This window comes from Saccoglossus kowalevskii, chromosome 2 (assembly GCF_978046115.1).
Source record: "Saccoglossus kowalevskii chromosome 2, keSacKowa6.1, whole genome shotgun sequence".
Lineage (NCBI taxonomy): Eukaryota > Metazoa > Hemichordata > Enteropneusta > Harrimaniidae > Saccoglossus > Saccoglossus kowalevskii.
Genome location: NC_140642.1, coordinates 18,131,071 through 18,157,002, shown reverse-complemented (window position 1 = coordinate 18,157,002; position 25,932 = coordinate 18,131,071). Strand labels below are relative to the sequence as shown.

The 25,932-nt window shown below is 36.6% G+C and overlaps 1 protein-coding gene across 1 annotated transcript in view; it reads right to left on the bottom strand.

The window, feature by feature from the left end:
- Positions 1-5,811: 5,811 nt before the first annotated feature.
- LOC100369406 (CCAAT/enhancer-binding protein zeta-like) overlaps positions 5,812-25,932 on the bottom strand; it is a 69,519-nt gene continuing 49,398 nt past the window's right edge. Inside the window, exons 22-24 of the mRNA XM_085492543.1 lie at positions 20,734-20,861; positions 6,980-7,061; positions 5,812-6,128 (exon numbers count right to left, since the gene is read on the bottom strand). Coding sequence (XP_085348669.1) covers positions 5,986-6,128; positions 6,980-7,061; positions 20,734-20,861 — 353 coding nt within the window. The 3' untranslated portion in view covers positions 5,812-5,985. The remainder of the gene's footprint in view (positions 6,129-6,979; positions 7,062-20,733; positions 20,862-25,932) is intronic.

The following is a 25,932-nucleotide window of genomic DNA, read 5'->3' as shown; positions in this document are numbered from 1 at the left end:
CAAATAATCCTGTCCCAAGGAGCAAGTCAAAATGTGAATATAGAATGTTCATTTACGTACACTGGTTTTGAAAGCTGAATGAGTTTCACATGTCACAAAGGCTTTAAAATGCGGTGGTCGTCGCGCCACGTCCTGTTCGATATGGAACGCATAGCGACGTATACAACGCCTCTAAAGTGTAAAATGTTTGTTTAATATGACATTTGAACACGCACTGCACAACGACCACCGCCCTTTATAAACAAATTTAGAATACGGTTTAAGCAATAGACTAAATCACAATGATACCGAGTTATGGGCATAACTTTGACTGGAATCGGAAAATTATCTATTCACATTAAACAGCAAATAACGATTAAAAAAATGAATAACAAATATATGTTTTGTAGCATCTGACCCAATCTCAGTAGATTACGCAAACTAATGATTTATGATAATGAACTAGCGAAATCTACAGCACCCCAGGATATAATCAGAGCTCGATCGATCTCGAGTATTTCAAAGAAATTTGACACACATATGGTAATTAGTTAATTAATAAGCAAGGAATAAACTCTAAACATCAATATAATTTTTTACCGAGGTGCACCAGCTTTAATTTGTTTTGCCTCAGTACCTAACTGTTGATTAATGCAATAATAAGCCGATACGCACATATTCCATTCTGTGAATCACCCCGAGTTATGCACCACATTGCTAGGATCAGCAGGGTACGAGATATTGGCAGAAACAGACGGGGTGAACGCACGAGCCACATTTGTGCGTCTGATTAAAAAAAACAAACTAATTGGATAAAGCATTAGGCTTTACAACAACTGTGTAGTATTATTAAATTTGTATTTATCTGTACCAGTCAGTTTTGAGACGATAAATTTGAATGATATGAAATTATTACAATCTGAGAAGCTATGCCATGTACCAATAAATTGTATATATATTTGGAACATAGCGACTAGAGTTAGCGACTAGATAAACTATACAAAATTAATACTCTTGACTAAAGCCTTTAATGCATGCAGTTCATTTACATGTTTGTAACCCCAACCTTGACCAACTTTTTCAATGATTGAGGATGAACTGTCTGCTCATATCACCTTGGCGAAGTTACTAAGTGTGCTTAATTATAGTTATATACTGTGTAAATAATTGTCCTGAATTGTTGTTCCCCGGGCGTCTCTAATAAATAACAAATCTACGCGCATAATTGAATTCATATTCTTATCAAAAAGTCTTGGCGACAATCGATCGTTTTCGGCCTCGACGTTTTTTTTTTTCCAGCACAGAAACGCAAGGACGACGAGACGCAGCTAGTTTGGATCGGACGATTTCTTCTCTTCCTAGTTCGTTGTGTCTAGAAACAGTGTTTTATTTGGTTGCATATAGAAAATGTCCCATTCAAATAAAGCATGCTTTCATCGACCCAACAAACCCGTTTCCTTCAATTTTATAGTTATACATTTCAATGGTAGTTGAATCTAACTATCCAATCGCTATGACGTCATTTGAAAAATTTCAAATGTTATTCCAATGGCCAATAGAAACGTCTCGTTTCAATTTGAAAAAAATGCCAGCCAGACAACGACAAGTAAGTAATTACCTGGCTAAAATTCACACGTCGTCTTTGGGGATAAGTCCGTAACAAACGTAGAGATTGGTGCAGATTTGTAAGCGAAATAGACAAAACAATGCTGTGTCTCCGAACAAGTGCTGGATACGATATGCTGTAGACAATCTAACATATTACCATAATTACCATGTCTTCTTTTTTTTTCAAAAAATGGATGGGTTGAAGGGAAACACTTGGGAGTAATTATAAAAGACTTCGTAATGTAACCTAAATAGCGAAACTGTAAATGCAAAATCAAGGAACAAAATATTCGTACAATGTCCGCATCATGTTACATGTATGGGAAAACTACATCATTGACCAGGTTAATATAAGGATTCCTATACTAAAATGTAAATGGCCGTTTTTGTAAGTGTACATTTACTAAAATTATAGTAGACCTAAACAATTCATAAAAATATAAATGCAAACATATAATCGTAGTACACAAGAAAATTAACCAAAATTATTCGAGTGATTTTGGATTTGTTAAAAATGGGCCTGAATATTGCCAGTCATCATGCAAAATCAACAAAATTATATTTGAATAGGATGGGAACTGCAAAACTGGTCTAGCAAGTTGTAAAGATTTCATTGCAGAAAACACCCATCGCGAAGTATCTTGTTCACAATATGTTACATTGTCAACCATATTGGTTTACAATCTCCACATGAATACAACCATAGAGGTTTACAATCTCCATATGAATACAACCATAGAGGTTTACAATCTCCACATGAATACAACCATAGAGGTTTACAATCTCCACATGAATACAACCATAGAGGTTTACAATCTCCACATGAATACAACCATAGTGGTTTACAATCTCAAAATGAATACAACCATAGTGGTTTACAATCTCCATATGAATACAACCATAGAGGTTTACAATCTCCACATGAATACAACCATAGAGGTTTACAATCTCCACATGAATACAACCATAGAGGTTTACAATCTCCACATGAATACAACCATAGTGGTTTACAATCTCCACATGAATACAACCATAGTGGTTTACAATCTCCATATGAAACCAACCATAGTGGTTTACAATCACCATATGAATACTACCATAGTGGTTTACAATCTCCATATGCATACAACCACAGTGGTTTACAATCTCCATATGAATACAATCATAGTGGTTTACAATCTCAATATGAATACAACCATAGTGGTTTACAATCTCCATATAAATACAACCATAGATGTTTACAATCTCCATATGAATACAACCATAAAGGTTTACAATCTCCATATGAAGCCAACCATAGTGGTTTACAATCACCATATGAATACAACCATAGAGGTTTACAATCTCCATATGAATACAACCATAGAGGTTTACAATCTCCACATGAATACAACCATAGAGGTTTACAATCTCCACATGAATACAACCATAGTGGTTTACAATCTCCACATGAATACAACCATAGTGGTTTACAATCTCCATATGAAACCAACCATAGTGGTTTACAATCACCATATGAATACTACCATAGTGGTTTACAATCTCCATATGCATACAACCACAGTGGTTTACAATCTCCATATGAATACAATCATAGTGGTTTACAATCTCAATATGAATACAACCATAGTGGTTTACAATCTCCATATAAATACAACCATAGATGTTTACAATCTCCATATGAATACAACCATAAAGGTTTACAATCTCCATATGAAGCCAACCATAGTGGTTTACAATCACCATATGAATACTACCATAGTGGTTTACAATCTTCATATAAATACAGCCATAGTGGTTTACAATCTCCATATGAATACAAATATAGTGGTTTCAATCTTCATATGAATACAGCCATAGTGGTTCACAATCTCCATATGAATACAACTATAGTGGTTTACAATCTCCATATGAATACAACTATAGTGGTTTACATTCTGCATATGAATACAACTATAGTGGTTTACAATCTCCATATGAATACAACTATAGTGGTAAACTATCTCCATATGAATACAACCATAGTGGTTCACAATCTCCATATGAATACAACTATAGTGGTTTACAATCTCCATATGAATACAACTATAGTGGTTTACATTCTGCATATGAATACAACATAGTGGTTTACAATCTTCATATGAACACAGCCATAGTGGTTTACAATCTTCATATAAATACAGCCATAGTGGTTTACAATCTCCATATGAATACAAATATAGTGGTTTCAATCTTCATATGAATACAGCCATAGTGGTTCACAATCTCCATATGAATACAACTATAGTGGTTTACAATCTCCATATGAATACAACTATAGTGGTTTACATTCTGCATATGAACACACATCCATAGTGGTTTACAATCTTCATATAAATACAGCCATATTGGTTTACAATCTCCATATGAATACAAATATAGTGGTTTCAATCTTCATATGAACACAGCCAGTGTTTACAACCTCCATATATGAATAAAACCATAGTAGTTTACAATCTTCATATGAATACAGCCATAGTGATTTAGTCTCCACATGAATACAGCCATAGTTGTTTACAATTTCCATACGAATACAGCCATAGTGATTTAGTCTCCACACGAATAGTCATAGTGGTTCACAATTTCCATATGAATACAACCATAGTGGTTTAGTCCCCACATGAATACAGCCATAGTGGTTTACAATCTCCACATGAATGCAACCATAGTGGTTTACAATCTCCATATGAACACAACCATAGTGGTTTACAATCTCCACATGAATACAACCATAGTGGTTTACAGTCTCCATATGAATACCATACATTTACAATCTACATATAAATGTAACCAAAGCACGTTTCAATAAATGTATATAAATATACATTTTTATATATCAAAATGGATGTTAGAATTGACCAATCCAGAAATGGTTTTGTTGCATCATTTATAGTTCTCATTAATATTAATGATAGTTCAACAGTATCCAATCATCAAGTGCCTCATTTCCAATGTGGGAGGTCGCAGTTGCTACCATCGTGTGGAGGCATGCATGCATATTGTTGTAGTCTAGATACAGCTCTCGATCCAATCACTATTAAATACTTGAATTTTAATGAAATCTGATGACCAGCAAATTTTTTGAAGCAAAGCCCCAGCCGTGCCTATCACAGTATTCACTCTGCTTGATTATGTGCAGCGACTGCTCTTGTCTGAAATTCTTTAAATCACACATTTTGTACACTACCCAGTCTTTATACCATGGAGGTTGGACAGAAATGCAACAGAATTGGTGCTCTGATTTCAACTCAGAAAAAAATCTTTGTAATACCGATAGTAGTTTTTTGGGAATAGATTTTGTTGCTTGCTAAATAATTTTTATTTCACAATTTGAAACAATGTATCAACAGATCAATAATATACAATTTTTTCAGTCTGTGTCAATGAAGCAAAATTTGTAGATATCAGGAAAAATGTCACTATAGCAACCAATATAAAGTTGACATAGACCTTTTTTTCATTATTCATGAGAACTACGGTAAGTTTGCTTCCCCAATTTCGGTTATATATATTTCATGATCCTGTTATTTTTTATCTTATGGATAGATAGCCATATGAAAACAAAAACAAACTAAACGTCATCAGAACGATCATATCCCCTGTAATAGACTGCTGCCGTATCGTGAATATCCCAAGACCATCTAACAGAAGAATACCAGCTGCCATAGTGAAGAATCAACAAAATTAGTGATACCATTAGTGGTGTGAATGAGCTCCATCACACCTGTCTAGTCTCTTTGCATTCGGGGGAAATATATCATCTCAAGAAGCTTAATTTGACCGTTGTTATGAGATCGCTACACGAATACTTGATGAGACACATTTGTGTCGAGTGGCTGTGGATTAGCCTGGCCCTGAGGGATAAGTTAAATTTGTTTCCGAAACTGACAGTTTACAGCATCTTCTAATGAACAGAAACCAAGCAGTTTTCGTTCTGCTTTACTGAATGACCTTGAGGACGTAAAGTGATGAACATAAAGAGGGATGCTAAAACCAGTCGGGCATTGATCAGATTGTAAACTGTCACAAAAACGCACAACCTATAATTTCCTGTCAAGGTGAGAAAATTCAATCTAATTGGTCGGTCTAGATCATACATACAACAAACTGCATATGGGTGTTCTTGAAAACAAAATGGCCGACAGTCAGCCATCTTGGATTTGAACTGTCAAATAAAATAACAAGTTTTATTGACTCGATTTTTTATTAAGATCACATGTATAAAATCAAGAGTGCATAGGCTAACAGATTTTTGAGACTTATTTCAGAATAAAACAACCAGGAAAACCACTAGACCAGTTATTGTGATAAATTAAAATATCAACTTATAATTTATTCACAAAAAAATCATTGACATAATTATTTCCGTTTAAATTTCTTCTTATTCTGGGATTGATTTCCAAATTTTCCTTTCGACTTAAATCCTCTTTTTCGTTTCGTCTTGTAATCCACACCTCTGACCCAAAGATCTCGTTCCATTTCCCACTTGAGTTGCTTTTCGGCTAAACAAAATAAAAACAGAGATTGACAATGAGTTACAGCAGTGGCGTTTCAGGTAGCACACTTGAACAACCAAGTTAGAGGAAAAGTCAAGCCAACCAACATAATGCCAAGAAAAAGCTCCACAAATGTAAGAGAATGCAATTTACAGTTTTTTTTTTTATATCACTTTTCATTCTCTAGAAATTCAACTTTTCATCAGAATTATGTAGTCAGCCATCTTGATTCTCAAGCAAAGGATTATGGGTAAAGTATAACATAGAATCTGAGAAAATTATTTCGTTATTTCAAACAAGATTTTTGTGATCATTTAATTCTGTTGCTAAAATGTTGGTGCCACATCTTGAACATTTTGATTTATTTTTTTTCAAAATTTCTTGTTTAGACCAAATTGACCTAATTTTTTATAAATACATGTTTTTTTGAAAATAAAAAATTACTCAGTTTTATTTTTTTAAATTTTATTTTATCATATGTGATTCAATCTAAAGCGAAAACCAAATAGGTGAATAGGTATAGGAGTGGAGCTTGATTTTAGGGATAATTCTTTTAAACATTATTTTGACGTAAAAATGGATACACTTTGCAAATTGAACAGAAATTGCTTGGACAGAAAATTAAGTCATTGTTGAAACACAAAATGGCATCATAACATTGTTTCAAAGCTGGCACAGGAACACTGGGCTTATCAATGCTAGTGGTAATTCAGAATGGATCAACGAACAGAACCATGGGATGGTGGCACGGAGGCAATTGTGTTTGACATATGCAGTTAATATAAGGGGGGGTTGTTGTTACAAAATATGGATACATATATGTTCTGATCTATTGAGAGGGGAAGACCACTACTCACCTGCTTTATCTTTGTTTGCCATGGCATTCACTCCGATGTTATCAAATTTGGCGCCAATATTCTCATCCATCATTCCAGCAAGCTGTGAACAAAAAAAAAGACTGAATAATTAGAGATGACAACTTGTACAAGACATGAAAGACCCAACCCCAAAACTATATCAATTCTTACTCTCATCAGTGCAAGTACATCATGTGTCAAAAACCCACAACTTTTGATCGCATTCGACTGTTACATTCAAATGACGCATAGAAATGACAACCTTGGCATGTTTACTCAGGAGGGGGAAATGTGAAAGATGCATCTTCTGAGAACATGGCCCAGAGTAATAACTTTAGATTTCCAGGGATTGCTTCACTTCAATATCCATGAATTAAGCATGTTTTTTTTTATGAAATCAAATACAGAATTAACCCAAGTATGAAAGTAGCAGTCATTATCAATAAATATAACTGTGAGATTTGAACTATGCTTGCAAGAGGTCATGAGAAAGTGTGTGCATAGTACAAACACTGCAGCGGCAGCATCAACGGGCACATGGAGTGTCTGTGTATTGTAGATATGCAACGATGCAAGACTGTGAACATACTTGATCTCTATGCAAATGCATAAGCTCCATCGGGGAATGATGTGTGGGAGATTTGCATACTAAAAGCACTAAAGATGGAGTACTTGGCAATTAACGGAGCAAGCAAGGCTCGGGAAATGTCTTTAAATTTATCTACACCATAAAAGGTTAATGTATATTTTATCTACCAACAGTCGATGATGCAGATAGAGTAGAACAAGTTCACACTGAATAGGGTACTTTTACATTATTCTATTTTTTCATAATGAAGAAGTAATATGTACTTTACTAGATCCATACCATGTTTGTTTCTGATTCAAATCCTACCTGGTGTTGAACACAAACAGGGATTGTGAATAGACCGACTGTGTTTACTAGACTCAATGGCAAGGGCAAGATTAACACATTAAATTTGGTGAAGGCCAACATCTGCATGTATTTAACTATGCCTGGATGCGTACTAAATTCACATAGGACCATTATTGTGGCAAAATACACTATCATTTCCTTGGTGCTTCAATGATATAACACAATGAATACAAACAATAAGATCAACAGAGAAAACAATGAATTGCAGGAAAATATGAAAGTTTGTTTTGTATGAAATATCAAATGAGAGTTTAAAACAACTTGACCAATCATAGCACGTTAACGGATGCATGGCGGTAAATTGACCAATGTTTGAAGAAAACCCTGCAAAGACTCATGGGAAATGGGCATCACCAAATGGTACTGTTTAGATTTGAATGAAGCACTAACAATTTTATAAATTTCTCTACAAATATTTATGCCTTTATAAAATTCACTGAATATATTGTGAAGATTGACAATAATGTCAGATATTTGTGCTTACAGCAATAATACAAGTAAAAGTTCATATAATGCAATACTTTTATAGGATAATTATTTGGAGGTGTGACTGAATGCATAAACCCAAGGCCCAAGCACATTGTACATAGGCTTCCAAACAAAAAGTATTATTTTCATCTCGCTGTAGTAAAAAGTTGCAGCCAAACTTCGGTAAAATCATATTTTCTTCAACTTACGGGTTGATTATATCATACCAAAGTGAAATGACTGAATATCACAGCAGTAATTCAATGTTGTATTTATTACAATGAATAACGTAAAAGTTGAGATTTCGTTGAATAAATGTGAAAAACATGAACCGGTCTCTCAATCAATGTCACATGACATGGATTCACTAAAACATGATGCATCAGTCTGATCTTCAGAAACATTTACACGATTCCCAACACATTGCTCATTATCATATAGCGGTTTCAATGAAGACGATGAAGAACGCCAAATTTGAAACATTTACATGATTCCCAACGCATTGCTCATTATCATATAGCGGTTTCAATGAAGGCGATGAAGAATGCCAAATTTGAAACGTTTACACGATTCCCAACGCATTGCTCATTATCACATAGCGGTTTCAATGAAGACAATGAAGAACGTCAAATTTGAAACATTTACATGATTCCCAACGCATTGCTCATTATCATATAGCGGTTTCAATGAAGACGATGAAGAACGTCAAATTTGAAACATTTACACGATTCCCATTGCATTGCTCATTATCACATAGCGGTTTCAATGAAGATGACGAAGAACCTCAAATTTGAAACATTTACACAATTCCCAACGCATTGCTCATTATCACATAGCGGTTTCAATGAAGACGATGAAGAACGCCAAATTTGAAACATTTACACAATTCCCAACGCATTGCTCATTATCATATAGCGGTTTCAATGAAGACAATGAAGAATGTCAAATTTGAAACATTTACACGATTCCCAACGCATTGCTCATTATCACATAGCGGTTTCAATGAAGACGATGAAGAACGCCAAATTTGAAACATTTACACGATTCCAAACGCATTGCTCATTATCACATAGCGGTTTCAATGAAGACGATGAAGAACGCCAAATTTGAAACATTTACACGATTCCAAACGCATTGCTCATTATCACATAGCGGTTTCAATGAAGACGATGAAGAACGCCAAATTTGAAACATTTACACGATTCCCAACGCATTGCTCATTATCACATAGCGGTTTCAATGAAGACGATGAAGAACGTCAAATTTGAAACATTTACACGATTCCAAACGCATTGCTCATTATCACATAGCGGTTTCAATGAAGACGATGAAGAACGCCAAATTTGAAACATTTACACAATTCCTAACGCATTGCCCCTTATCACATAGCGGTTTCAATGAAGACAATGAAGAATGTCAAATTTGAAACATTTACACGATTCCCAACGCATTGCTCATTATCACATAGCGGTTTCAATGAAGACGATGAAGAACGCCAAATTTGAAACATTTACACGATTCCCAACGCATTGCTCATTATCACATAGCGGTTTCAATGAAGACGATGAAGAACGTCAAATTTGAAACATTTACATGATTCCCAACGCATTGCTCATTATCACATAGCGGTTTCAATGAAGACGATGAAGAACGTCAAATTTGAAACATTTACACAATTCCAAACGCATTGCTCATTATCACATAGCGGTTTCAATGAAGACGATGAAGAACGTCAAATTTGAAACATTTACACGATTCCCAACGCATTGCTCATTATCACATAGCGGTTTCAATGAAGACGATGAAGAACGCCAAATTTGAAACATTTACACGATTCCAAACGCATTGCTCATTATCACATAGCGGTTTCAATGAAGACGATGAAGAACGCCAAATTTGAAACATAGCAATGAGTACAAGTCATAAACACCCCGAGGTGTTTGATACAAAATATCGTGTTGAGTGTTATACACTGTCATGTTGCAAATGTGTGTATGTGGTGACAGAGTGTATTCAGAAAGTATTGCAGCATATGGCAGTAAATGGAACAGAAATGAGACTTTGATTTGGGACTTGATCGCAATAGTACCAGTATGTCCATGATCATATACCCAGAATTGACGATGACAACAAATTTGTTATATGTGGCTCAATAAGAATTCGTTCAAACTGGCATATTAGTAGCTATCTTTATGAAAATGACAAATAAATGCCGGAAATAACGTTCCCACATTCACTTGTATGAGATGATATACACCACCCCGTAGAATCATGTACAAGACCAAAATGAAAGTATTTTAACACTCATCAAAATATTCACATCTCATATTGTTCGCATTTATTGTTGCCATATCATGTTACAATTTATTATTGTATACTCCATTGTACGCGGGATATCATGAGTACAATTTCCTGTTTTTGTGTTTAAATTCACCAGTGTATAGCGAGACAAATAAAGACATCTCGTTATTAAGTTGTGTTAGACTGTCTTTAGCCAGGAAATAGGTTTTCACTTTAGAAATTAGTAACAACCACTTCTAAATTTTGTAATTTTAATTGTGTATAATTATATCCTAAGTTATAGGAAACTTTCACTTATTCTTAGTAAAATAAACTATATAGTCACCCTGATCTGCTGATATCACTCTTTAGGGATTATACATGAATCCACATAGCCTTTCGATATGTCAGTTTCTAGCCATGTTTTACACTAGAAAGCAAATATCACCATGTGGTGCATTGTCTCAAAGAAATTGTCCCTATTAACCCCATACAGAATGTTCGTGACTAAAGTGGTGTTCTCACTGGACGAAATAAGCCGTTGTCACGATGCCTTTTATTTGAGAACGTTGTTAAAATGCGTGTGAACAGAATACGCAGTTGTGGCGTCGGCGTTTTTGACACAGTCGTAAAAGGGGTGGACCAGATCCTAAACGTAACCACACCGGCTCTTGCACAACACAATGTGCCGTGTGAACACAATACGACGACCAAACGCCCTCTATTGCCGACTTATTTATGCTTGTCATTACACAGGATGGCGTCAGAGATTACAGGTCGCATGTCTAACTGGTCAGACGAAGAAACGAGATTACTGATATCTGTATGGAGAGAACCAAATATTCAAAGAATGATGGACAGAACGTCTAGGGATGCTAGAGTATATGCTGTGATTGCAGAGAAAGCGACTGAAAAGGGGTTGGACAGGACGTCATTACAATGACAACAGAAGATCAATACTTTACGTATAAAGTACAGAGAAGTGCCTGAGCACAACAACAGAAGTGGTAGAGATCCGAAAACTATGCCATTTTGGGATGAACAACATAAAAATATTAGGTGGAAGGCCAGAATTCAATCCTCAAACATCGGCGTTTTACTAAATGAGAACGCGAGCAGACAATTTAGTAGATTATCTAATATTTGCACAACAAAAAAACAATGTTAACACCAGCATTTTTTAGACGTGTGAGAATGTAGCTTATAACGCACATTGGTGCTTTTGAGAATTAGTGTTATCAGTTTGTAAATAAACTACAAAGGGGTCCATAAACCAACGGTGTGCAAGTGATTAACAACACTCATTAGCATAGGTATGCCTCCAATAAACAATCGCTTGAAGAGAATGAATTGGGCCTTTATTAATTACTTGCAGTCTATGGTTAAACACATCTTATGACTTTGATTGACAATGGGGCTGATTATTTAGTTTTAGCACCTCATCCTTTTGCTCATTTGTCTTTTCTGAATAATCTTTCATAAAATCTACATAAAGACTCAATTTATTGAGGATTAAAATCACAAAGGTCTACCTACAGCTGACTTACGATGAAATATTTGTAGTGTTTAGGGGCATATCTACAACCTACATAGACTTTTAAAGACCACAAACAGTAAATAACAAGGCTTGATTGCGATAAAACTCAATAGTTTTTCTGTTTATATGTGTGAATTGTGTTTATAGAATAACCTACATCAAAAGATATGTTGGCTGGCTGCCATGGAAACAAATGCACAAGTTATTTTTAAAATTGACTCCAACCTAGAATATATTAAACATATTGACGATTAGCCAGGCACTGTAATTAACATATTACCCAGGATGCAATCAGTTCGTTGTTTTTTTTCTGCATAGCACAGTAGAATAGAGGGCACCATGAGTAGTGTTATCAGTAAGTAATTTAAGTGGTAAACTGATGAGAAGCTTGCATAAGGCATCGCACAGTGAAACTCTTAGGTACTCTCAGTGCAGGTGTGGAGGCACATAGGGAAAACCTTTGCCATTCAGTATTGTTATTGCTTCTAAATACAAATGCTACTTCCTGGTTTCCCCTCCTAAGTTTTTTTCTCAAAATTGAACTTGAATATATTCAAATGTCATACAGCATTCAGCATCATACATGGTTACAGCTGCACTTCATTGCACCGCCACCCACACAGGACTGGACCGGACCGGACAAAAATCATTGAATTACACCTGGAGTGTGTTCAGTTTCACAAAAGATTTTTGCCGAATCAATACCACGTCATAGCACTGTTAGCTACCGGTAATTGTACAAAACACCCGAGAAAAAAAAAATTCGATAGCAACAAATTGTTTTTGCACATTTCCCTTAATGAACACGAGCAGGGCTTGAAGGCATCTTAATGCCCAATGAGGTTGCTTGGTGTCTTTTGATGTTATTCCAATAAGTGCTATTAAAAGCCATTTTATAAATTTTGACCTTGAGAATGCGTGGCCTCCCAACTTTGAAGTTCAAGCCTTGCTCCAGGTTTGGCAAACACCACAAAGGCAGTTAATCCTTATCGTAATGAACAGTGGCATTTATTGTGTAGATTGTAAGCTTGCATGGACTGCCAGCAGCCCATCTGTCTTCTTAAAGAGAGCACTCAGTGGCCATCTACTAGCGGTGCCTTGTAGTAATTCATGCAGCAAGGACATCCACAGTATTAACATCAAGCTGCATGTTGTCATTGATGTATAAGGGTATGCAACTAGTGCAATATGTGATAAAGATCTCAGTTGAAGTCGCGCGAATTGCCAGGTGATCACAAAATTGTTCAAGATAAATATATATTTCTAGAAATGCTGATTTAAATAAGTGAAAAAAAAAACTATGAAAAAACAAGTTAGAGTTCATCACATACTACTGATTAACATGCATTGCCTGTTTTTTCCTATTTGAAACAGGTTAATTGATAACTTAATTTGCTCATATCTCTTTCTGCATATCATGAAGTACCATAAATGAATATAAAAGTTGCATAATCTTCAAAAAAAAAAAAAAAAAGGCAATCAGGCAAGCCATTTTCAATAAGAAGTCAAAAATACAGTTAGAAACAGTCACAAAATTAACAAAACTGTGTGATGTCTTCCTGAAGTATCTATATACTAACTATCAAAGCAATCTGGCTTGTGGCTTTTAACAAATGTCAAGAAGATATCTGCTTGAAATAAACTAAGTTTCGAACCAATCAGACTTGCACTTTTCATGAAGAATTTGGAATCAAAAAGGTTATAGGTGATGGCACTGCTGACAGAATATGACTATCTCCGCTTGACTAAGTCGACAGCAGAGCTAAAAATCACATTTTTTGTACACTAAATCATTAAAATGGTACTTATTTTGACTTATTTTGAGAAACACCTCTGTAATTTGAGTAATATTGATATTGAAACACAAATTGGAACATAAGGCAGTTCATTTCCCATGTAGTGTCAGTCAATCCAGGAACACATGGCTTGTCATTTATCTATGTAGAGTCAGTCAATCTAGCAACACATGGCTGGTCATAAACCCATGTAGTGTCAGTCAATCCAGGAACACATGGATGGTCATAAACCCATGTAGTGTCAGTCAATCCAGGAACACATGGATGGTCATTTACCCATGTAGTGTCAATCAATCCAGGAACACATGGATGGTCATTTACCTATGTAGTGTCAGTCAATCCAGGAACACATGGATGGTCATTTACCCATATAGTGTCAGTCAATCCAGGAACACGTGGCTGGTCATTTACCCATGTAGTGTCAGTCAATCCAGGAACACGTGGCTGGTCATTTACCCATGTAGTGTCAAGGTCAATCCAGGAACACATGGATGGTCATTTACCTATGTAGTGTCAGTCAATCCAGGAACACGTGGCTGGTCATTTACCCATGTAGTGTCAAGGTCAATCCAGGAACACATGGATGGTCATTTACCCATGTCGTGTCAGTCAATCCAAGAACACATGGATGGTCATTTACCGATGTAGTGTCAGTCAATCCAGGCACACATGGATGGTCATTTACCTATGTAGTGTCAGTCAATCAAGGAACACATGGCTGGTCATTCACCCATGTAGTGTCAGTCAATCCAGGCACACATGGCTGGTCATTCACCCATGTAGTGTCAGTCAATCCAGGCACACATGGCTTGTCATTTACCTATGTAGTGTCAGTCAATCATGGAACACATGGCTTGTCATTTACCCATGTAGTGTCAGTCAATCCAGGAACACATGAATGGTCATTTACCTATGTAGTGTCAGTCAATCAAGGAACACATGGATGGTCATTTACCCATATAGTGTCAGTCAATCAAGGAACACATGGACGGTCATTTACCTATGTAGTGTCAGTCAATCAAGGAACACATGGACGGTCATTTACCTACGTAGTTTTAGTCAATCCAGGATGGATGGTCATTCACCTATGTAGTGTCAGTCAATCCAGGAACACATGGCTGGTCATTTACCCATATAGTGTCAGTCAATCCAGAAACACATGGATGGTCATTTACCTATGTAGTGTCAGTCAATCAAGGAACACATGGACGGTCATTTACCTACGTAGTTTTAGTCAATCCAGGATGGATGGTCATTCACCTATGTAGTGTCAGTCAATCATGGAACACACGGCTTGTCATTTACCTATGTAGTGTCAGTCAATTAAGGAACACATGGCTTGTCATTTACCCATGTAGTGTCAGTCAATCCAGGAACACATGGTTGGTCATTTACCCATGTAGTGTCAGTCAATCCAGGAACACATGGCTTGTCATTTACCTATGTAGTGTCAGTCAATCAAGGAACACATGGCTTGTCATTTACCTATGTAGTGTCAGTCAATCAAGGAACACATGAATGGTCATTTACCTATGTAGTGTCAGTCAATCAAGGAACACATGGATGGTCATTTACCCATATAGTGTCAGTCAATCCAGGAACACATGGCTTGTCATTTACCTATGTAGTGTCAGTCAATCAAGGGACACATGGCTTGTCATTTACCTATGTAGTGTCAGTCAATCTAGGAACACCATGGCTTGTCATTTACTTATGTAGTGTCAGTCAATCCAGGTCCACATGGATGGTCATTTACCTATGTAGTGTCAGTCAATCCAGGTCCACATGGATGGTCATTTACCTATGTAGTGTCAGTCAATCCACGAACACATGGCTTGTCATTTACCTATGTAGTGTCAGTCAATCATGGAACACATGGCTTGTCATTTACCTATGTAGTGTCAGTCAATCCAAGAACACACGGATGGTCATTTACTTATGTAGTGTCAGTCAATCCAGGTCCACATGGATGGTCATTTACCTATGTAGTGTCAGTCAATCCAGGTCCACATGGATGGTCATTTACCTATGTAGTGTCAGTCAATCCAGGAACACATGGATGGTCATTTACCTATGTAGTGTCAGTCAATCCACGAACACATGGCTTGTCATTTACCTATGTAGTGTCAGTCAATCATGGAACACATGGCTTGTCATTTACCTATGTAGTGTCAGTCAATCCAGGAACACATGGTTGGTCATTTACTCATGTAGTGTCTGTCAATCCGGATACATGTGGTTGGTCATTTACCTATGTGGTGTCAGTCAATCCAAGAACACACGGATGGTCATTTACCTATGTAGTGTCAGTCAATTAAGGAACACATGGTTGGTCATTTACTCATGTAGTGTCTGTCAATCCGGATACATGTGGTTGGTCATTTACCTATGTGGTGTCAGTCAATCCAAGAACACACGGATGGTCATTTACCTATGTAGTGTCAGTCAATCCAGGAACACATGGTTGGTCATTTACTCATGTAGTGTCTGTCAATCCGGATACATGTGATTGGTCATTTACCAATGTGGTGTCAGTCAATCCAAGAACACATGGTTGGTCATTTACCTATGTAGTATCAGTCAATCAAGGAACACATGGCTTGTCATTTACCCATGTAGTGTCAGTCAATCCAGGAACACATGGTTGGTCATTTACCCATGTAGTGTCAGTCAATCCAGGAACACATGGCTTGTCATTTACCTATGTAGTGTCAGTCAATCAAGGAACACATGGCTTGTCATTTACCTATGTAGTGTCAGTCAATCAAGGAACACACGGCTTGTCATTTACCTATGTAGTGTCAGTCAATCAAGGAACACATGAATGGTCATTTACCTATGTAGTGTCAGTCAATCAAGGAACACATGGATGGTCATTTACCCATATAGTGTCAGTCAATCCAGGAACACATGGCTTGTCATTTACCTATGTAGTGTCAGTCAATCAAGGAACACATGGCTTGTCATTTACCTATGTAGTGTCAGTCAATCTAGGAACACCATGGCTTGTCATTTACTTATGTAGTGTCAGTCAATCCAGGTCCACATGGATGGTCATTTACCTATGTAGTGTCAGTCAATCCAGGTCCACATGGATGGTCATTTACCTATGTAGTGTCAGTCAATCAAGGAACACATGAATGGTCATTTACCTATGTAGTGTCAGTCAATCAAGGAACACATGGATGGTCATTTACCCATATAGTGTCAGTCAATCCAGGAACACATGGCTTGTCATTTACCTATGTAGTGTCAGTCAATCAAGGGACACATGGCTTGTCATTTACCTATGTAGTGTCAGTCAATCTAGGAACACCATGGCTTGTCATTTACTTATGTAGTGTCAGTCAATCCAGGTCCACATGGATGGTCATTTACCTATGTAGTGTCAGTCAATCCAGGTCCACATGGATGGTCATTTACCTATGTAGTGTCAGTCAATCCACGAACACATGGCTTGTCATTTACCTATGTAGTGTCAGTCAATCATGGAACACATGGCTTGTCATTTACCTATGTAGTGTCAGTCAATCCAAGAACACACGGATGGTCATTTACTTATGTAGTGTCAGTCAATCCAGGTCCACATGGATGGTCATTTACCTATGTAGTGTCAGTCAATCCAGGTCCACATGGATGGTCATTTACCTATGTAGTGTCAGTCAATCCAGGAACACATGGATGGTCATTTACCTATGTAGTGTCAGTCAATCCACGAACACATGGCTTGTCATTTACCTATGTAGTGTCAGTCAATCCAGGAACACATGGTTGGTCATTTACTCATGTAGTGTCTGTCAATCCGGATACATGTGGTTGGTCATTTACCTATGTGGTGTCAGTCAATCCAAGAACACACGGATGGTCATTTACCTATGTAGTGTCAGTCAATTAAGGAACACATGGTTGGTCATTTACTCATGTAGTGTCTGTCAATCCGGATACATGTGGTTGGTCATTTACCTATGTGGTGTCAGTCAATCCAAGAACACACGGATGGTCATTTACCTATGTAGTGTCAGTCAATCCAGGAACACATGGTTGGTCATTTACTCATGTAGTGTCTGTCAATCCGGATACATGTGATTGGTCATTTACCAATGTGGTGTCAGTCAATCCAAGAACACATGGTTGGTCATTTACCTATGTAGTATCAGTCAATCAAGGAACACATGGCTTGTCATTTACCCATGTAGTGTCAGTCAATCCAGGAACACATGGTTGGTCATTTACCCATGTAGTGTCAGTCAATCCAGGAACACATGGCTTGTCATTTACCTATGTAGTGTCAGTCAATCAAGGAACACATGGCTTGTCATTTACCTATGTAGTGTCAGTCAATCAAGGAACACACGGCTTGTCATTTACCTATGTAGTGTCAGTCAATCAAGGAACACATGAATGGTCATTTACCTATGTAGTGTCAGTCAATCAAGGAACACATGGATGGTCATTTACCCATATAGTGTCAGTCAATCCAGGAACACATGGCTTGTCATTTACCTATGTAGTGTCAGTCAATCAAGGAACACATGGCTTGTCATTTACCTATGTAGTGTCAGTCAATCTAGGAACACCATGGCTTGTCATTTACTTATGTAGTGTCAGTCAATCCAGGTCCACATGGATGGTCATTTACCTATGTAGTGTCAGTCAATCCAGGTCCACATGGATGGTCATTTACCTATGTAGTGTCAGTCAATCCAGGAACACATGGATGGTCATTTACCTATGTAGTGTCAGTCAATCCACGAACACATGGCTTGTCATTTACCTATGTAGTGTCAGTCAATCATGGAACACATGGCTTGTCATTTACCTATGTAGTGTCAGTCAATCCAGGAACACATGGTTGGTCATTTACTCATGTAGTGTCTGTCAATCCGGATACATGTGGTTGGTCATTTACCTATGTGGTGTCAGTCAATCCAAGAACACACGGATGGTCATTTACCTATGTAGTGTCAGTCAATTAAGGAACACATGGTTGGTCATTTACTCATGTAGTGTCTGTCAATCCGGATACATGTGGTTGGTCATTTACCTATGTGGTGTCAGTCAATCCAAGAACACACGGATGGTCATTTACCTATGTAGTGTCAGTCAATCCAGGAACACATGGCTGGTCATTTACCTATGTAGTATCAGTCAATCAAGGAACACATGGCTTGTCATTTACCCATGTAGTGTCAGTCAATCCAGGAACACATGGATGGTCATTTATCTATGTAGTATCAGTCAATCAAGGAACACATGGCTTGTCATTTACCCATGTAGTGTCAGTCAATCCAGGAACACATGGATGGTCATTTACCCATGTAGTGTCAGTCAATTAAGGAACACATGGCTGGTCATTTACCCATGTAGTGTCAGTCAATCAAGGAACACACGAATGGTCATTTACATATGTAGTGTCAGTCAATCTAGGTCCACATGGATGGTCATTTACCCATGTAGTGTCAGTCAATCCAGGAACACATGGATGGTCATTTACCTATGTAGCGTCAGTCAATTAAGGAACACATGGCTGGTCATTCACCCATGTAGTGTCAGTCAATCCACGAACACATGGCTTGTCATTTACCCATGTAGTGTCAGTCAATCCATGAACACATGGCTTGTCATTTACCTATGTAGTGTCAGTCAATCCAGGAACACCTTGGCTTGTCATTTACCTATGTAGTGTCAGTCAATCCACGAACACATGGCTTGTCATTTACCTATGTAGTGTCAGTCAATCCAGGAACTAAATGGCTGGTCATTTACCCGTGTAGTGTCAGTCAATCCAGGAACACATGGCTGGTCATTTACCCATGTAGTGTCAGTCAATCAAGGAACACACGAATGGTCATTTACATATGTAGTGTCAGTCAATCCAGGAACACCTTGGCTTGTCATTTACCTATGTAGTGTCAGTCAATCCACGAACACATGGCTTGTCATTTACCTATGTAGTGTCAGTCAATCCAGGAACTAAATGGCTGGTCATTTACCCATGTAGTGTCAGTCAATCCAGGAACACATGGATGGTCATTTACCCATGTAGTGTCAGTCAATTAAGGAACACATGGCTTGTCATTTACCTATGTAGTGTCAGTCAATCCAGGAACTAAATGGCTGGTCATTTACCCATGTAGTGTCAGTCAATCCAGGAACACATGGCTTGTCATTTACCTATGTAGTGTCAGCCAATCAAGGAACACATGGCTTGTCATTTACCTATGTAGTGTCAGTCAATCCAGGAACTAAATGGCTGGTCATTTACCCATGTAGTGTCAGTCAATCAAGGAACACATGGCTTGTCATAAACCCATGTAGTGTCAGTCAATCGAGGAAGACATGTACATCACTCACTTCATCTCCAAACATTCCTAGCAACCTATCACAACAAAACCACAGCTTACCCCCCCCCCCCTGCCCTGCCGCCATAAAAACAAAACAAAAACATGATGGTATTGGGCACATCAATTCTCTGTACATTGGGTACAACCATAACACATTTAAATGTTTTCATTATTTTGCGGTGAAGTTTGCATAATAGAAAGAACTGTCGGAGACATTTGCCTTGAACAAAACCACTGAACAACAAACTTAGTGCAGGTAATTTAGTTCCTCAGCTGCAGTAAAACAAATTTTTGAACGAACACAGATAATGTACAAAACACAAACATCCAGAACAAGAAACCATGAGCATTTTGTCCTCATTTAGTTCATATATGGATAAAAATAACCCTACCTCCTCAGCAGTTGAGAGCAGATCACTTCTTACACCTTCATGTTTCTTTTCACCCTTCTTAGTCACGGAGGCACGATCTGATTGTTTCGTCTTCTTTTTCTTTTCAGTTTTTCGCTGCAATGGAACATCTGGTGGTAGAAAAATAACAGGGAGATAATACATGAAAATGAGAAGCAACCAACACCGTTATCAGTGTTCCATCTATGCCACATGGTTGTTAACTTGTCACAGTGGTATCGAAATTGTCACAGTGGAACAACTCTTGAATCTGAGAAAGTATACCCCCGGTACATCTCGTGAGTTTGCTATGTGATGCAATCTTGCTGTCTTTATTTGAACAAAACAGCACAATTTAACTTATTTTGACCATTGACACACCTCATTTGAGCAATACTACGACCCCCCCCCCCATCTGTCAAATAAATATTTATCTATGTCCTTTGCATCATAAATAATAGATCAAATAAACTATGCATGTTGATGGGCCAAATTAGACACATATTCAAAAGACTGCGGTTCTATTATGTGATCGTCCCTGGTGTGTAACGCTGTGGATACTAATTGTATTTATTGTCCTAAAGGTACTGTATAATATGTTGTATATTATGATATATACATATTAAAGAGCTATAAGTAATACCGTATGAACCGGCAGTATAAGCAGTCATAGAATTTTTGTTGACTATATTAAATTCAACCAACCAATAATAATTTTCAAACAAATCCGCAACTCACAGGTGGTTTTAGAGAACATCTGATGAGCAACAAAATATCTGCTGCAGTTATCCGAAACCTAATACATAATGAATGACGCTGTAATAGACATGAAATAAAATATTCTCAAGATCTATACAGAAGCAACAGAGTGCTGTTATCATGATAAAACATCCACATCGGGGACGGATTTTAATAATCACATGCCTCAATTTCAGTTCTTGCAAGTCACGCAAGGTTTGTGCATAAAACTCTTGCTAGATACGCTCGCTCCCCATGCGTAATTGACAAAGATAATTGAAGGCACTGGGTAATAAAAAGTTGTAATTGCTCCAGTTTGAGTGATAGCCTTGAATGGTCCATCAAAGGGCATCAATCTTTGATAACAATGGGGTAAGACAGTATGTCTGATTACAGTGTTTATGTATACTCAGGATAGGCAAGCTTTGCGATCACGACATTAAAGAATTAAAATATCGCTGTGCAGTCCCAATAATGACATCATTATCGCCAAAGTCCTCTATTGAGGATGATTGGAGTGTCAGACAAAAATAAGTAGGTACGCATTCCCTATAGCATATTACCACATACGTATAAGCTACTGCAAAATGTGGTTAATATGAGAGAAAGGAAACGGTATATACACAAATCTGAATAGTGTCTCAAAGTTACACCTAATCCTCTTTCAGATATATCCTAAATAATAACATCTGGTCTATTTCTCTATTAACTCTTTGTGCCACAAAATCAACTTGTGTCACCTTCCACAGAATAAACCTGTATAATATCCCCCCCCCCCCCCCCACAAAGATTTTTATCAACGTCATGGGAAATTACATTAATTTGGGTTAAAATTAACAAAGAAATAATAGAAAATAAAAAAGAAATGGAAATATGAATGTGCAATAGACAGTGGAATTATGCCATTTAGATGATATTCTCAAATACATATTAACATTCAGATTTATGTGCCGATTAACCATCTTAGGGCAAACTTATTTTCTTTAAATGCGATGAAATTAACACAATTTGGAACTGATTTTAAAGGTCTCCGTCACATCGTAAATCGACAGTACGAAAAGTTTGATGATGAAAGTTGTAATTTACGAGTATGAGGAAGAAAGAAGCCCAAGTAATTTGTGTTTTTATGTAAATTATTACTAAAGTCAACAAAAATTATGTGGTTTGTGCAATCAGATAACTTGTTCGCACAATATTTATTGTAGCGGGGAAAATGTCTAGTTATTCAAATAATTAATCAACCTTATATTTACTTTAGTTGAAATTGAAAACAAAACATAAACACGCTTTGAATGTCAAGGTCAACTGCTGTCACGATTCACAAAATAGACGTACAAAATTTATGCGCATAGTTTCTACAAATTTTGATCAAGTTTTGGGGCGAAATTAACAAAGAAATTATTACATATAAATTGCAAAAAAAATGTTCCACCAACTTTTTGGCAAGAAAAATTATTGGGTTTAAACGGTTAAACACAGATGGTGTCTCCCTCAGTTTGATAGCATCATTGAGGGAATCAGACAGATTTCAGTAGAATTCCACAAGTTTCATTGAAATAAATTTACGACAAAATAGTTGGGACATGAGAACAAATAAACTAAGCTAATTGACTAGATGATTAAGATGCAACAGATGTGAATATTTTCATCCAGGGATTAGTTTAATACAACAACTGATGGTACAATACAAACAATGTATTGTTTTTTTTTTCACCCACAATCATCTAACGTCAATATTTAAAAAAATACTCTGTCATACTATGGAGGAATTATATGCGACAAATTGTGCTGAAAATAATCTAAACAGCCTTAAAATGTACATTAATGTTTATCTGGATTATTCAATCAATTTATGTTTGCATGATATTAAAATGATGTAGGACGAAAAATGGAGAATAACAGTTGGAAACAACTAAAAGACAAGCAGCCTGTCGGCTGAGATAGCTCCGCTGTTAGCAATGCACATGGCAATTAAAGAACAGAAGATATCATTAGAAAATGAACAAATCTGAGAGAGGTCCACATGTAGTACCTATATGTATAATATATCAAAGCAATCGGACTTGCGGTTTTCAACAAGAAGTCGAAAATATCACTTTTTACCAAAAATTACAAAAATATTCATCAAAATTAGAGAATTAAAGATATCATTATGAAATGAACAAATCTGAGAGAGGTCCACATGTAGTACCTATATATGTAATATCAAAGCAATTGCACTTGCGGTTTTCAACAAGAAGTCGAAAATATCACTTTTTACCAAAAATTACAAAAATATTCACCGAAATTAGAGAATTAAAGATATCATTACAAAATGAACAAATCTGAGAGAGGGTCACATGTAGTACCTATATATGTAATATCAAAGCAATTGCACTTGCGGTTTTCAACAAGAAGTCAAAAATATCACTTTTTACCAAAAATTACAAAAATATTCACCAAAATTAGAGAATTAAAGATATCATTACAAAATGAACAAATCTGAGAGAGAGTCACATGTAGTACCTATATATGTAATATCAAAGCAATTGGACTTGCGGTTTTCAACAAGAAGTCGAAAATATCACTTTTTACCAAAAATTACAAAAATATTCACCAAAATTAGAGAATTAAAGATATCATTACAAAATGAACAAATCTGAGAGAGGTCCACATGTAGTACCTATATATGTAATATCAAAGCAATTGCACTTGCGGTTTTCAACAAGAAGTCGAAAATATCACTTTTTACTAAAAATGACAAAAATATTCACAAAAATTAGAGAATTGAAGATATCATCATGAAATGAACAAATCTGAGAGAGGTCCACATGTAGTACCTATATATGTAATATCAAAGCAATTGCACTTGCGGTTTTCAATAAGAAGTCGAAAATATCACTTTTTACTAAAAATGACAAAAATATTCACCAAAATTAGAGAATTGAAGATATCAACATGAAATGAACAAATCTAAGAGAGGTCTACCCAAGGTACATATACACCAAGTATCAAAGCATTCAGGCTTGTAGTTTTCAAGAAGAAGTCTAAAAAGTAAAACATTGACACGGACGACGACGACGGAGACGGACAATCACTCATATGATAAGCTCCGCTCGACAAAGTCGACAGCGGAGCTAAAAATAGTGGTGTTTTAGTGAGGCAATGGGATGACCAATGCTACAATTCTTTTTTAGACAGTAATGAAATAATCATGGGGCATAGACTGCAATTAAAATGGTGACCAATAAAAACGATTCTCAAGGCAGTCTAGAAAACATATCCTTCATCAAATGCGAGATTTGATAAAATACACAATATGAATCTCCTAGGGCAGTAAAATCTCAACCACTCTTAATTTTTCATACTAGTACATCATATTTATTGTAATAATTGTTTTCAGAATGAACATAACAGTGAGGTATCAGAAATGGGCTAATAATAGTTAGATAATCAATATAATACCAAATATGTCCTGTTGACAAATTTCAATGATTATGTACATTAGGCAATTAGTATGCTTGAATTGCAACCCAAAACTAATCAAGTCTTTAGCATTGATCCTGAATTAATATGCACAGATTTTAAATCAAAACTAATCAGTGCGTGCAAAGTCCAAGAGCATCTATGTACATAGTTTCATTGATATGTAATGATTAGAACTTGAATTATCAGCGGAAAAGCTGAAAATTAACTAATTCTGCAAATTACATAATTAATATGCACTGATATTAACCAAAAACCAAAAGAATGTGCATTGTCCAATGACAATGACAGACACACAATCAAAGTTAATAGATGCATGTGCCATGGTCTTGGCATAATTCAACAATCACAATCAAAGTTAATAGAAGTATGTGCCATGGTCTTGGCACCATTCAACAATCACCTTCAAAGTTAATAGATGTATGTGCCATGGTCTTGGCACCATTCAGCAATCACAATCAAAGTTAATAGATGCATGTGCCATGGTCTTGGCACCATTCAACAATCACCTTCAAAGTTAATAGATGTATGTGCCATGGTCTTGGCACCATTCAGCAATCACAATCAAAGTTAATAGATGCATGTGCCATGGTCTTGGCACCATTCAACAATCATCATCAAAGTTAATAGATGTATGTGCCATGGTCTTGGCACCATTCAACAATCACCATCAAAGTTAATAGATGTATGAGCCATGGTCTTGGCACCATTCAGCAATCACCATCAAAGTTAATAGATGCATGTGCCATGGTCTTGGCACCATTCAACAATCACCTTCAAAGTTAATAGATGTATGTGCCATGGTCTTCACACCATTCAACAATCACCATCAAAGTTAATAGATGTATGTGCCATGGTCTTGGCACCATTCAGCAATCACCTTCAAAGTTAATAGATGTATGTGCCATGGTCTTCACACCATTCAACAATCACCATCAAAGTTAATAGATGTATGTGCCATAGTCTTGGCACCATTCAACAATCACCTTCAAAGTTAAT